This window comes from Trichogramma pretiosum, unplaced genomic scaffold (assembly GCF_000599845.2).
Source record: "Trichogramma pretiosum strain Unisexual culture from Peru unplaced genomic scaffold, Tpre_2.0 scaffold37, whole genome shotgun sequence".
Lineage (NCBI taxonomy): Eukaryota > Metazoa > Arthropoda > Insecta > Hymenoptera > Trichogrammatidae > Trichogramma > Trichogramma pretiosum.
Genome location: NW_019641622.1, coordinates 1,066,885 through 1,081,588, shown reverse-complemented (window position 1 = coordinate 1,081,588; position 14,704 = coordinate 1,066,885). Strand labels below are relative to the sequence as shown.

The 14,704-nt window shown below is 41.9% G+C and overlaps 1 protein-coding gene across 4 annotated transcripts in view; it reads left to right on the top strand.

Moving 5' to 3' along the window:
• The first annotated feature begins 626 nt into the window (after positions 1 to 626).
• The window catches only part of LOC106649701, a 33,250-nt gene continuing 19,172 nt past the window's right edge, over positions 627 to 14,704 (top strand). For 3 of the 4 annotated variants that reach the window (XM_023458926.1, XM_023458925.1, XM_023458923.1), the window contains exons 1-3: positions 627 to 672; positions 1,763 to 2,090; positions 14,008 to 14,163. In XM_023458926.1, coding sequence (XP_023314694.1) covers positions 1,926 to 2,090; positions 14,008 to 14,163 — 321 coding nt within the window. In that variant the 5' untranslated portion in view covers positions 627 to 672; positions 1,763 to 1,925. The other variant, XM_023458924.1, reaches the window with a different exon arrangement.

Genomic DNA, 14,704 nt, shown 5'->3' with positions numbered 1-14,704 from the left:
CAAAATAGGGTACTTATACCAGTGATTGACCGCTTTCGACCAGTAAATGACCACTTTTGGATGTGCAATAATTATCGTTTTTCCTTATTAAATTATGATCAAACATAGAAAACAAGATGCATCGTTCACTAAAAAATTGAATTACGTCCATAGAAATATATTTTTAATTGTTTTTCATATGATATTTTCTAAAATGGTCATTCACCGGTACCCGGTCATTGATTGGTCTGACTACCCTACTTATCATTCTTAAAAATTGTTTGCATCTCTACTATTCTTCAAATTATGATCGCGCTCTAGCTCTCCGAAAAACGCATCTTTGACTGGCGCGCGCTCGCGAGGCAGTTAACGGCTATTGGTGAAATATAAAATTTAACACGGCAGCAGCAGCAGCAATTTACGAGAAAAATTTATATCTATATATCTTTGCCTGGCTATCGAGAGGGACGATATACTTGCTGTACTATACTATAGTACTCTACTCTCTCCCCACCGCTCGGCGTCGCACACACACACACACACACGTACATGCGCATAATCAAAGCCGCGCATGAGGCATGCGCGCCGCACACCGCTACGCTGCTGGCTCCATCGGTGTGCCCGACAACGACGAGTCGAGAGAGATACGCGCTGTCTCTCGCAGTAGTGTCTGATTCAACGTCGAACGGTGAGGTACTGCTGGATTTTTTCGTACCTTTTAAAAACGTGCCTGTCTCTCTATCTGTCTCTCTCTCTTTCTCTCTTCTCTCTCCTGGTGTATATAAACGCACGCGCCTGTACATATACCCCTGTCGCCTTCTATCATATCTATCTCCATGTCTGCGTCGGTTTTCTCGTAAGATTATTTATTATCCTCGGCTCGTATCTTTTTTTCTTTTCTTTCCTCCTCTTCCCCGTCCGTCCTTCTCTATTTCCTTTATCTTTGCTCGTGCTCCTCCCTCCCCTCTTTTTTTTTCTTCAACAACTCTCTTGTGTTCTATTCGCACACGATACTGATATTGTATGATATTGTGCGTGTGTGCTGTGCAACACTGTGATAACAAGAGATAGAGTATCAAGAACAAAAAAAAATAAAGCATCGGATTCTCTTCGTCTTATCTTCTTCTCCTGCGGCGGATCATCATCATCATCATCATCATCATCATCATCACCATCTTCATCATCAATACGCACGATACGATACTACAGCGAGGCACACACAACAACGAGCGAGAGAAGGCCAAGTTTTCTGCGTGTGAAATTTTTTTTCTTGTTTTTGCTATGACGATAACAGCGACGTTATAGTCGCTGCCCACCGCCGCCGCCGTTGTCATCGTAATCTTTTGCGATCGCTTATACGGGACGTCGCGTTGTCTGGCGGCGATCATCATTCAATACGCATCGTACGCGATCGTCCATGTACAACAGCTCGTCGTCGTGGTCGTCGCGGTGCTCAAAGTCGTTATCGTCACCCTCGTGTTGTGCTGCTGCTGGTGCATCATCGATGTTGTGCGCTACTATAAAACTGCACGTGCACGCGCGCTTCGACCGAGAAGAAGATCGCCAGAGTTTCGCCGCCACATAGTGCTCTGAGTGTTGTTGTTGTTGCCGTTGTCTGTTTCGTTCTTATTGTTGTTGTTGCTGTTGCTGCTGCTGTTGTTGTTGTTGATGATAACGGCCCGTACGAAGAAGAATAGTTGATAGAAAATAGTTTTAATATATTAAAAAAAACCAGTGCAACGAGATCAAGTGATTGATGTTTTTTTCGTTTTTTTTTTTTTAGTTTGCAGCTGTTCCTCGTGTACCCGAGGTAGCCTTATCAGTGCATGCAAAACCAAATCAAAATTATTTGCTTTTACAAGATTCGTGTAGATTTTAATCTACACAGGCAATATATATACAATATATATTGCACGTAAATAAAGCTTCAAAGTGTGCTCACAGAAATGTGTTCGCCAATGGACAGTGCAAAGATGTTATTACCGCCCAGATATCACGAAGTTTGCCGATTGTGCCTATCAACTAGTTATGCCTACAATGTTAATCTGTTCAAAGAACAAGTCAAAGGCCAAAAATACATTGAAACGATCCTCGACACTCTTAAGCTTCAGGTAAGAAAGATTCATTAATGCTATCTTTTTTATTCACTGCTTTTTTGATTTTTATAATTAACAATATCTTCCCGTGAACGCTTCGTCTAAAATATTTATAGATAAGGCATAGGCTCATCGCTTATAAAGTTGTATATCTATAAAACGAGTTTGAGAGGGGGCACATATACACATGCACGCTTTATACTATACACACGAAAGGCAAGGATATGCCTGTTGCTGCTGGTGTATGTTATATATTATAAAAGGCGCGAGAACGTTTAATCAATGTTTACTTGATTATATTTAAATGATAATATTTTGATGATATTTGAAAAATAACGATTTTTCGTTCCTTTCGCTCCGAACTTTTCGCGCAGTTATTTGTGTATACACGGGCGAACAAACGGACAGTAAGATGTTCACACACATACATACACGATTAGCAGCAGGCCAATGATTCAAAGGGAGAGTAATACCTCTATCGCGCGAAACGAGACACAGGAGATAAGATGGAGGCAGGCTTCGAAGTTTCTGTAGTATGCTGAGCAACTATATCTATAGGCACTCATTGATATTTATATACTGGGTATTGTTTTTCAATGTTATATGACTCTAGCAATTTTTCATAATAAAATCATGAGCTTGCCAAATTAATGAGAAATTTGATCAAGAATATTTTCAAGTATTTTAGCACTTGTCTTATTATTTAAGTTGAGTAAAACTTTAGTACCTATGTTGACATATACTTAAAATAATAGATAGTATAAATGAGCAGTCAATAATGCAATTGCAATAAAAATACAACATTATAGTATTCTGAAAAGATTATCAGAGTAGATCAAAGGAATTTTAAAGGCATCTTTTGAGTTATATCAGTTTTAAATTTGAAAATGATTGGTCTAATGTTTCAGGATAGTAGTCATGACCTTACTATCCTTTGTTGATGAATTAATGTCAAATTTGTATAATTTTCACATTAATTTGTAGTAGAGATACCAGTACTTTTAGGTGTACTAGATGATAAAATTTGTTTCCATATTAATACAGTATCATGAATATTCTCTGTCAATGTTTTCAAAATGATTGTTGTCAAATCAGTTGTAGCTTATACATAATCAGATTGATACATTCTTATTTCAAATGATCAAACAAATTTAAGTTTTAAAGTTACAAAAATCTTTTAAATTTTACTAATATCACCTAGATAATGCATCTTTGTGTAAAAAATAATTGCTTTTTGAATGAATGCTTTTTAGATATATCTCATTCATAAATTTTATATTTGTAATAATTAAGAATGGTGAAAAGTAAATACTTTAAAATATAGGGCACTTTAGCACCTTCATTCTTAGCAGCTATTAAGGCAACTGTTCATTACTAAAAAATAGTCAATTGCTTGGACCAGTAAAAAAAGGAATTCCTCTCAGCTTAGTTAGATTGAACATTTTTTTTCAAATTATCATTTCTGATCATGATACTTCTAATGTATATTAATACACTCTCATGAATGCTATTGAACACTTATAAAATATAAAGTGCACAGTGCACGCTATCCGCAGGCAGCTTTGCAGGTTATGTGTTTCCTGCTGCATCGTAGCAGCAGCAGCAACAGCAGCTCCTGCACAAGCAATGCCGTCTTATCTTTCGCAAGATTCAAAGCTTTATTCAACATTACGCAATTATTTAAAAAATATACCGCGATCAGCGGCGACTATTTTGCATATAATGAAATAATGCTATAGGTTATAATCGCAGCCCAATATAGCTACATACGAGTGCGATCGCGTATTATAGGTATACACACGCAGTAGGTATATATAAATTGCATTATGTAGGTCAGATGTGCAAAGCTCTCGATCCCCGCGCTGAAACGAGCGTGGATATAACGTCTCGCTTCGGCTCTTTCTCTGCATTATATATCCTCTTTCTCCCTTGCATCGACACTGATAACAAAGAAAGACATTTTTTTTCGCGCTACGCTCGTGTATACAAACACCAACGACGCGATCAACAATGAGAAGACGAGCCTCTTTTTACGCGTCGTTCTTCTTCCCTCGCCTTTATAATACTCGGGCCGGTTCAAGGCTGTGTGTGCCGCTACACAAGATAAGAGAATTACGTATTTGTACGATTACAAATTGTGGGTCAGAGCACACGCACACACAACAGCAGCTACCGTTGGTGCTGGTGTCTCGTGCCGCCGCTTCGTGCATCGTAAGGTGCGAGACTTGCTTACGCTACGAAGATAACACACTTCTCTATACTTGCGGCTGTACGCGTGGGCGTCTTGTGTGCGCATCGGTCTCTCCGTGTGTTTGCTCGTCTGCGCGCGCGACAACTCTTTGTTTTCTTTTTTCTTTTTCTTTTTATTTTTTATAAAAAAGCTATAGCTTAATCTATTGAGAATTCGATATTAGTAAGAAGTCAAACCGAAACGATTTGTTGTGTGTACGCACACGCTCGCATCCTCACACATGTAGTGCGATGAGCCGAGCCGGGCTCAGGTGCTCACGTACTGCTTCTCTCTTACTCCGGACTGCGAGAAGCACGTGTATGCTGCTTGTGTCTGTGTGCCCGTGCCTGTGTGAGTGTATATATTTTGTCGGCGCGCGCGCGCGAACGAAACTATTAGCATGGGAATCGCTGAATTAATGCTAATTTTTTGTTCCTCTATTTTTTTTGTTTTTTTTTTCGAGAGCGAGAGAGGAAAAAGAGGAAGAACACTTGTATTTACACGCGGATCGTGTTTACACGGTTGAATTTACGCGCGGACAACACGTGTGTATGCGAATCTCGGCACCCGATGACCCGATGGTATCGCTCGGATATTTTGTTCCTCTTGACGTTTACATATTATGTATGATCAATGTTCTAATTAATTGCACTTTATCGGAAATAGATAAAGAAACGTTGTTTGAGGAAGCTGCTGTCCGGTGGCGCTCGACAGTTGAGTAATAATATTTAATTTGTCTGTACACACACTTGGCTCTGTCGCTTCACAGATAAGACGCCTTTTATTTCAATTCATTTTTTTTTCTCGATACAAGAGAGGAATTGGATTTCTCTTTTCCGTAGACTTTATAATGCTTATCATCCTGGAGCAGCTGTTAATATTGATTTAGAATCAGATGGTATCGATAAATCCATGCAGTATTTTTGAGAAAAGAAAGAAACTGATATCTTATTCTTGTATCAGCCCAAATTTCCATTGAGATTTATTTCGACTTTCGGACCATAAGAAATTTAAATGAACATCTGGACGTTTTAGGTACTCTTTTTATTCAGAAAATGACCAATCATTATCATAAAGCCATATACCGGCTATCGTGGAGTCTTATTTCTCGGAACTCATAAAAATTTTTATTTGGCTTAGCATTCCTCCAAAATCTGATATAGAAATTTTCTAATTGATGCTGCAATCAATTAAAATTGCTTCAAAATTTTGTAAACCCAGTTTTTTTTCTCTAATCACACGCTGCCTTACGTAACGACAAATTTCGGTACCAGACGAATTGTCTTTAACACTTGTTAAGCTTAAAACACTTTACTTTTTTATTCCTTACACGTGGTCAATCTTCTATTCCACGAAATAGAAATTCAACACCTACGCACGCGAGCTCGCATCCCAATAGCTACATTACACTATAATACACAGCGGACGGAGAATCCAAAAAAAGTGCGCGTCATCGTTATCAATGCAAATGAAAAGAGAGGAAAAGAATAATTTTATTTCATTTTTTCTTGATCTCACTCGCTCGAGCCCATTCACACGTCCCTTACTTAACTCTCTTTATCTTGGCTCGATACATAATGTAGGCACATTACCGTGAATTCACGTGCGTGCGGTTTCTTGTACAACAGCAGCAGCACAGCACGAGTGAGATGCTGAGACCGGAAATTCGACAAAAATTTTTTTCTGCTTGTGCGCTCTTATTCTCCATGCATCTTATATGTATGTGCGTGTGTCCATGCTGTTTGTGTGCGCGAACCAGCTTCTTTTTCTCTATATACTGTCAGAGCGCAGCAGCAGCAACAGAAGCAAACGAGAGAGAAAGAGAGAGAGAGCAAAGCCCAACAGAACAATGAGCTATATAAGTGAGGGTAGAGGCAGGCAGAGGATGATGTTGGGGAGAGGGTACAGAATGCCCAAGTATAGTGGAAGAATATATATATAGAAGGGTTTAAAACAAGAATTGATAAAGGATTCGTTTTTCTTTCTCTCTCTCTCTCTCTCTCGTTCTCTCAAATCGTTTCTTCTACTGTTGCCCGCTGCTGATGCCGTGAGTATGCGCGCATAGGCTTGTTCGCTCTCTCTCCTTCTCTCTCTCTCTCTCTCTCTCGTCCTCATTATCATTCTCATTCTTCATCCTTCTTCTTTCGTCCGCTGGTTTGCGTATGTTTCTCTCCTCTCTCTCATTCTCTCGGTTTTTTTTTTTCCTCCACTTGGTCCTTTCATCGGCTTGTACTATATGAAGATAAAAGAGCAGTGTACAAAACGCGCGTGTGCTGCGCTCGTTCGCTCTCTCGCTTGAGAAACGTGTGCTGCAACGACACGGGACGAATTAACATTTTAACCGAATGATCTGTTGAGTCTTGACGTGATAAGGACAATGGGATTGGCTACGTCACGTGCTTGGCCGCTCTAGCCCATCGTATGGAAGAAGAAGATGATATTGAGGAGAGAGATAGTAAATGAGTGTTACGCAGCCGAGTGCGAGGCTAGTTTTTTTTTATGGAACGTATCAAATTTCTATTATTTCCCGAGCATTCTCATTACGAATTGAATTAAAGTGTACTTTCTAATTAAGCAAGGATTTTAAGTTCAACTTCCGGTTTCGATGGTAATTCATCATTTTCAACTTCAATTACAACTTGACTTTTGAATTCAAGTGCTCATAATCCGCATTGATAAAGCGCAATGCACTTGGAAAGAAATTTCTAAATTTCCCGAGAAATTGTACTTTTTTCATATTCTCAGTTCTATTCACTTTTACTTATACTCTCTTTTGTAAATCGTACTTTAAAATTTGTTTTCATGTTCTCACGTGTAATAATTTTTATTCTACAATTTTATGTCCGGTGATTAATATGTTTCTTACGACATTTAATTCCCTCCGAATATCGAGAAAGAAATGAAAAAAACAAAAGAAAACGAATCCACGGGGATAAACACGTTTTCTATTGTTTCTGCTTATTTTTTCTTTCGATACCGTCAAAAAACCAGTCGAATTAACGTTTTCATATACAAAAGTAATTACGAGCTATGACGAACTCCAATTCACGCACATAATAGACGCGGAAGATTTATGAATACTTCATATATATATTACGCATATAATACAACAGTCGCACGTGTGAGCAGAGCACTCACACACACAAACAAACACCACCAAACACATGTACGTGTACGAAACGTGAAAATGTTGTGCCTGCCTGCCTGCCTCGTGCTCGCCACGTTATATAGGAAGGAGACCGACCTCGATCCTTATGCATTGCTGTTGCCTGGCGCTGCTTTATGCATTGCGCGGGAGAGACACGCGCGCTGCACTCGCTGAGCTCATGCCGCCTGCACAGCCGCCGCCGCCATCGTGCACAGCACAGGGCAGAGAAAGTTTCGGCGCAGTTGCCGAGAGCCGCGAGTTCTTATACGATGTGCCCGCGAGATAAGAGAAAAAGAGAGGCGGCCGTATCGTGTGTGTATGCATGTGTATGTGCCGCTCTCTTATCCTCCACGAGCATGAGTACGTGTGTGGGTGAACCTCGCATTTCTTACCCCTCTCTTACTCTTTTACCTCTTTATACTTTAACGTTAAAAATATTCATTTATGCTGTGTACGGCGTATGTATATTCGTCGTGTTTACTCGTAAACATTTTTGATAACGATTTCCTTTAATTTACGCATTAAACGCTTACGTGTATAAATACACGATACGAGTTTTATATCTCGATGCCATGAGAGGCAGATTTATTCTCTGCACCCGTGAGAAAGATAGAGAGAGAGAGAATTTTTGTGGGAGAGAATGTCAATTTTACTATCATCGATGCTAACGATATTTCCCCGAAAAAATGGGAATCGGCAGCAGCAGCATACAGCGACGCATAATAGGTCCACAAAAAAGAAATGACCACCAGCGAGCAGCAGAGACTTGACAAGCGATTCCTAGAATTATTTATGATACCGTGGTCCCGAGAAACTCTCCGCTATATACGCGCGGTGTTATATGCGCAAAAGTATAAGGAGAGAAGGAAGGAAAAAAAGGACTCTCTTAATACGCTCGCTGAAAGATCGTCGTTAAAGTAAAAGTCGCCGTGTGCACGCGCGCGTACATACATATATACGGTATAACTTGTGTGCGCGGGCACGCGCGCGGCTAGATCTCTGCCAGTGCTGCTGCTGGACGCCTATAGGTTAATTAGCGAATGTAAACGGACACATACATAGGAGCACGTGTACGTGTATGTGTGTGTGCATTTATCGGATAAATTTTTCCAGCTCTTGCGCGTACGCTTACATCCTTATATACTTTTGAGTTTAAAAACCGTAGAATATTGTATATTTATCTTGCATTGCTCGGCGTGCATAGGCCGCCGCGCTGCGCGACTCTCCGACTCTCCCTCGCGCGCGCGCCGATTGAAACGGCGCCTCGAGGAAAAACATTCGGAAAGAGGCATTGCATAATATGCTGTCTCTTTCTCTCTCTCTCTCTCTCTCTCTCTCGCTCTAATCTGCGTCATGCTGAGCGGTAAAGAAAGAAAGAGTCGAGTTGGATTTTCCGGGATACGAGCTGAAAATTTGCCTCGCAAATCTCACTCGTAGCAGTAACCCCTCCCACGCATTGAGATGCACTTAGGCGCAGAGACGTATATCTGTGGTTAATGCTGCTTCTTCATCTTCGCTTTTTTTTTGTTCGCGCATTGACCTCGTTGATCGACGAGTATGTAAATGACGAGAGAGAGAGGCAGTAAATTTTATTCAACTGCACTTGCCAGCTGAACTTCCGAAGTTTTTGGGGTACAGGCGAAGATAAAAAATCGTTATCAAATTAGTACTGCAGCTTATACTCCGGGCTTGCTGTACGCGTCTAAGATGCGTAATGCACAAATCGAACTCACGAGTATAGAGCGAGCGAAAGAGACAGATATGCGAGAAAACAGTTAGTTAACCATGATGGAACGTGGGACTGATTAACGTTCATTCACACTGGCGCTTGGCTGCGCAGAAAGAGAGAGAGAGAGAGAGAGAGAGAGAGAAGCTCACACAAACATATACACAGACGTACTCGAGGCTCGCTCGCGCTCGTCAATTTCTCCCGATGACTGACTTTAATACGTAATGCATGCAGCACCGACTGACGCACATATGATATGTATGCACGTTCTCTTGTACAGATATGTGTTTCTATTCGCAAAAAAAAGAAACAAGCTATATTTTACACGTATTGTTATTTATAATCTTCTTAGGAACAACTGATCCAATCGTGTGTTGTTTAAAAATGCACTTTAAAGGTCTTGAAATTTTTTTCATACGATTCGTTGTTACGCTGTGATAAGCTCAATACTTTTCGAGCGCTCACTGAAACATTCGGAAAGCTCATTAAAAAATTGTTCAAAGTCTACGCTTCATAAACTTGTTTACAAGAATTCACTTTTCACGATGGAATTTTCGGCGCTAAAAAAATCAGAAAAATTATAATAATTCCATATGTTGTGGCCTAGTGAAGCATGCACCGACTCGCTCGCTCGCACCCATAAACTATATGAATTCCTTGTACACTTGTATGTGTGTGTGTTTATTATAGCTATATACCAGCGAGTACTCGAGACAGCAGCAGTAGGCGCACAAACAGTAGTATATAGTAAATACCGAGGAGTAGGTGCTCTCCTCGAAGGATGAATCAGCCGCGAGATGATTCCGAATGATTATACCGATGGCGATGACGACGATGACGCCAACAAGGGGGACATTTCCCAAACGAGATCGTATTGAGTTTTAATAAAATGTATATCGCGTTGCTCTTTACGTGTTTATAAAAAAACAATGCTGACGTCTATCGAACCCCGCGCGTATTACGGCCTTACCTTGTGGTTTCGTTGTCGTCGTCTCTCTCTCTCTATGAGTAAACTCTCTCGGCGCATCTGTGCCTCTCTCACTCTCGCTCACTCCTTCGCTCTCTCAGGTATATATATATTAATAATGACTTCATCGACGACAAATTTCATATCAAGATTACATAAAAAAACTCAACATATATATAATGTATAATACAAGCTCGCTCGCTGATCGAGAGCTGTTCTCCGTGGAGAGTCGAACGTAGGTATATAATTGACGCGGGCGGCCGCGACGCGTCATTCGTGTCAGTTCCCTCCCACTCGTCGTCGTCGTCGTCGTTATACTCTTATCATTATCTCTCGCTCACTCATGTTGGCTTGTGCGAATGGCCCAATGAAATACGTTCACTGCTGCTGCTGCTCGCCCGCCGCAGCAGCTCGGCAGTGCTTCCCGGCCAAGTAAGGTAAAAATCATTGGAAATCGCTTGCGCCGAGCGCGAGGAGAGAGATACGTGTGCATCATTACCCCCACCTTTTAACGAGCGCATATATATATATACACATACATGCACACATGCTGCGGAGACACACAGACTCGGCAGCAGCAGTATCGAAGAGAACCTCGATTCTCTTATCTCCTATCTTTCTTTTCTCTGTTTCTCTCGCTCTCTCCTTCTTTCTGCCCGGCCAGAGCTGCAGCAGCGGCAACAGCAGCAGCAGCAGTTGTGTATATAGTTCTTTCTCTCTCGCTCTCTGTCTCTCCTCCTCCTCCTACTCGCTCTGGCTCTTGAGCGCAAAACGAGCCAAGAGAGTTCAAAGCAGTAATAGTATACAGAGACAGCAACAGCAGCTTGCTCGCCTCGAACGAGTGGGGATAAGAAGAGACAGACGAGAAGAAGTAAAGGAAGGGACGGGTACCTCCTTATTTGGCAGGGCCTCTCTTATCAGGTTTCACGCGACGACGTTCCTTGGCTATCTCCTTCTTTCTCTTTCTCTCTCTCTCTGGCCCGCGTATGCAATGACTCTCTTTTATATTCTCTGCATCTGGCAAAAGACAGTTTTTATCACGCGCTCCCCAACACATTCACATACAGGCACGTAACATTTATCGGCGGATACACTTATATATAATATTATATTTATATGTGTATCTCTCGGTATAAAGCGCTGTGTTATAACACTGATACGCGCGCAACCTGCCAGCCTCAGCTTTAGCAGCAGCAGCCGCCGCTGCATTATTTCGAGTTACATTATAGAGAAAATAAATAATATGATTATTCAATTTATCGTAATGCAGCTGCAGCTGCTGCCGCTGACGACACGATACCGATTTTCAAATCAGGTTGATGCGGAATATTTAATAATAGATTCAGATTATCGCTCGCTCGTTCGCACGCGCACACAGTAAGACACATCGACAACGGCAGCGGCTAACTATATATCTTTTATATATTATAATCCCCGCGAGATGACAGAGATCGTTTCTAATCTCGTATACACCTTTTTTTTCATTTCGTTCCGTCTCTCCGCGCGCTCTCCGATATCTGTGTTGCCGCTGCTGCTACTGCGTGTGATGCAACAGCGAAAAACTCGCGCGCGAGAAAGAGAGATCGAGGCACACACAAATGCATTATACCATTATCATGATCGGCCGCGTGAATACATCCATTTGCCGGCCTCTCGTGTGCGCGCTGTAAACGAGGAGGAAGGTGGTGGGCGACGCGCTATATACTATACGAGCGATATGCATTTATGTAAAAATGAACTTGATTTTGTAACGATAGTATATTAGCCGGTGTTGTGTGTGCTGCGTGTGCATCGTGTGCCCGCTCGTGCTCGTCGCATTAATTGGTCAATCATTATCATCATCATCGTCGTCGTCTTCGTCGTCGTTGTACTGTATGTGCACACAACAACAACAAAAAAAAGCGCGTTCGGTCATATGCACGCTTTATTACTCTGATAATGATATTTCTTCTTCCTTTTTTTTTCGTAACGGCTATTGTTTATTCAGTCAGGCAGGCAGCAGCAGTGGTATATGGACTTTCACGTGGTCGTTTAAATAAATGCAAGCAGCAGCAACAGCATAAAACTAAGGCGGAGATGAATCGAGCGAAGTGCATAATTAATATCCTCTCTTTATGATTTTGTGTCAAGGAGTGTGCAGATATTATGCATATGTTTCGTATATCCGATGTATATCTATATGGATAGCGATGCTGCTGCCTGCCGTTTCTGCGCGCACCGATTTATTTTGCAATCGTTGCACCGATACATATAGGCAACGAGAGAGACGCACATGCACACACACATAGACACGCTACTTCCTACAAGGAAATACGTGAAGTCATTGTTCCTTCTGTCTTTCTTTCTGCCTGCTTGGCTATGTGCGCGCTCAATCGCTGTCGTTTTAGTTTATGTGAAGCAACGTTTACCTTTAAATATATATCTTATAAAGAAACAGGCGCGCGCACGTAATGTCTGTCTTTTCTGGCCGCCTGCAGTGTGAATGCCTATAACATTAAGAGCGGCCTGCCCCCCACCTCCCGCTCCAATATTAAAATATATAATAATATACACATGCATATAATATGTATATATAAATACGGTAGGATTGACCTGATTTAGGGTCAATTGCATAAATATCAATCTCGATTACTTTTAGCATCAAAACCCGCGCGCCCGCGCCGCTGACGCGAATGATTACGCGATATTGCTCGATTTCTACACGAGACTTTTATGTACACAAGCACAACATTAAGCCAGGCGTGTGATGTATTTTATATCTATGCGCGTATCTCTGCCTCTGGTGTATTATAATAATATAAGCAAATAAGCCAACGCCAGATTTTAATGCATCTGCGTGTATATCGTACACGCGATGCGAACATAACGCGCGCTTCCTTCCGCTGTATAGCCCATGGGCGCAGCAGCAGCATGAGCAGCGCGAAATATCATCTGCTTTCGATTTCTCGCTCTCGTATTTCCAAAATATATATTATAACGCCGCTCGGCGCACGGCTCAAACGGGACACGCTGCTGTGTGCGCCTATATCATATCGTGTTATATTTTGGTGCGCTCCGTTATCTCGCAACACAACGACGACTCGTCGACGACGACGACCAAGAAGACAAAAAACCTTGAAAAATCTCGGGAGCGCAGACGGGAGCGAGAGAGTCTCGGAGCAGCAGCAGCATAAGTGTCGCACGATGTTATATACATCGGAGATGTTTCGCCTCGAGAATACGAGCGAGAGAGAGTTTAAATCTGTCCTATACGCGCGCCGTTTGTGTGCGCTACCGCTGCTGCTGCTGCATCGTTATCACGTCTGGTGGGTCTGGTAACACAAACTTAGTAGCCTCTTGCGCCATCGCGTCGAAAAGCTCGCCGCACTCCGTCTTATATACGTACATGCACTCGCACACAGTTAGAGAAGATCGTCTCTCTTTTTGCAGTAGTTGTAGTAGTAGTAGTAGTAGTAGTAGTAGTAGTCATTTAAAAATAGCCAACCGCCGCCCCATCGCGCGCTTTGCGAGAGATAAGCTAAAGTTAACGCGCCCCGGCTACCGCCCGCCGACTGCTACTACTACAACAAGCGCGGCGACTCTCTCTCTCACTACATGCGACGAGCATGCCTAAAATTGCATGTAATGTATATACGAGCCAGCGGCGGTGCTCTGCGACGAGTCTCTCTTTATAAACGCACGCACATGAAATGTGCATTATTATAATGTGTCGCGGTCCTTTTAACACCTCGACACAATGTTGATCCTATATATATATATATATATCTCTGAGAGATACATGTTGTGTACATGCTTGAAGGATGAAGATGTATCGTTCATTTTTTTTATCCTCCCTTTTTTTCTTTTTGCTGCTTGCAGGTAAGCAATGAGGACCAGTTACCGCCGGTCATATGCGGCCGCTGCGTCTCGAGGCTAGAAGCGATGGAGAAGTTTCGACTGACCGCGCAAAAAGCCGAAGACTCGCTCAAGACGTACGTCGAGGAGGCCAAAACAATGAACTCACAAGATGAAATGGTAAGCGTTTTTCTTTTCGCATTTATAATAATATGTATAAAAGTCTTCGTTTTTCGACATTTACATTGTGTATATCAAACGTCGTGTACTTTGCTTCCTTTTCAATCGCTTCTCTCTCTTTCTCTCTCTCCGCTTCTTCCTTCGAAGAAAAAAAGGTGCAGATTCGTTTAAGAAGGAAGTGCTTTTTGCATTTACTTTATTTTTATTTTATTTTTTTTCTCTCTCTTTGCTTGCTTGCTCGCTTCTCGTTTGTAATTCATCTTTCGCCTCCCATTCGTATTTACTCGTGTATGTATAATAATGGGCATAATACGTTCGTTTTCATTGATTAAAAACGGGAAGAGCGCCTCTGCGTGTACTAACGCAGTACCACGTTGTAGTTTAGCAGCAGTTCTCTGGCTCGCCCGCGCCGCGTCCAAGAAAAATCTCGTGAGAAATTATTATAATACACGCACAACGTGTTATATCGCACGCATGATGCCTCTCAAACTACAGCGTGCGTACGTATTAGCGCGATTTCAGCGTAACGCGTCCAAGTCCC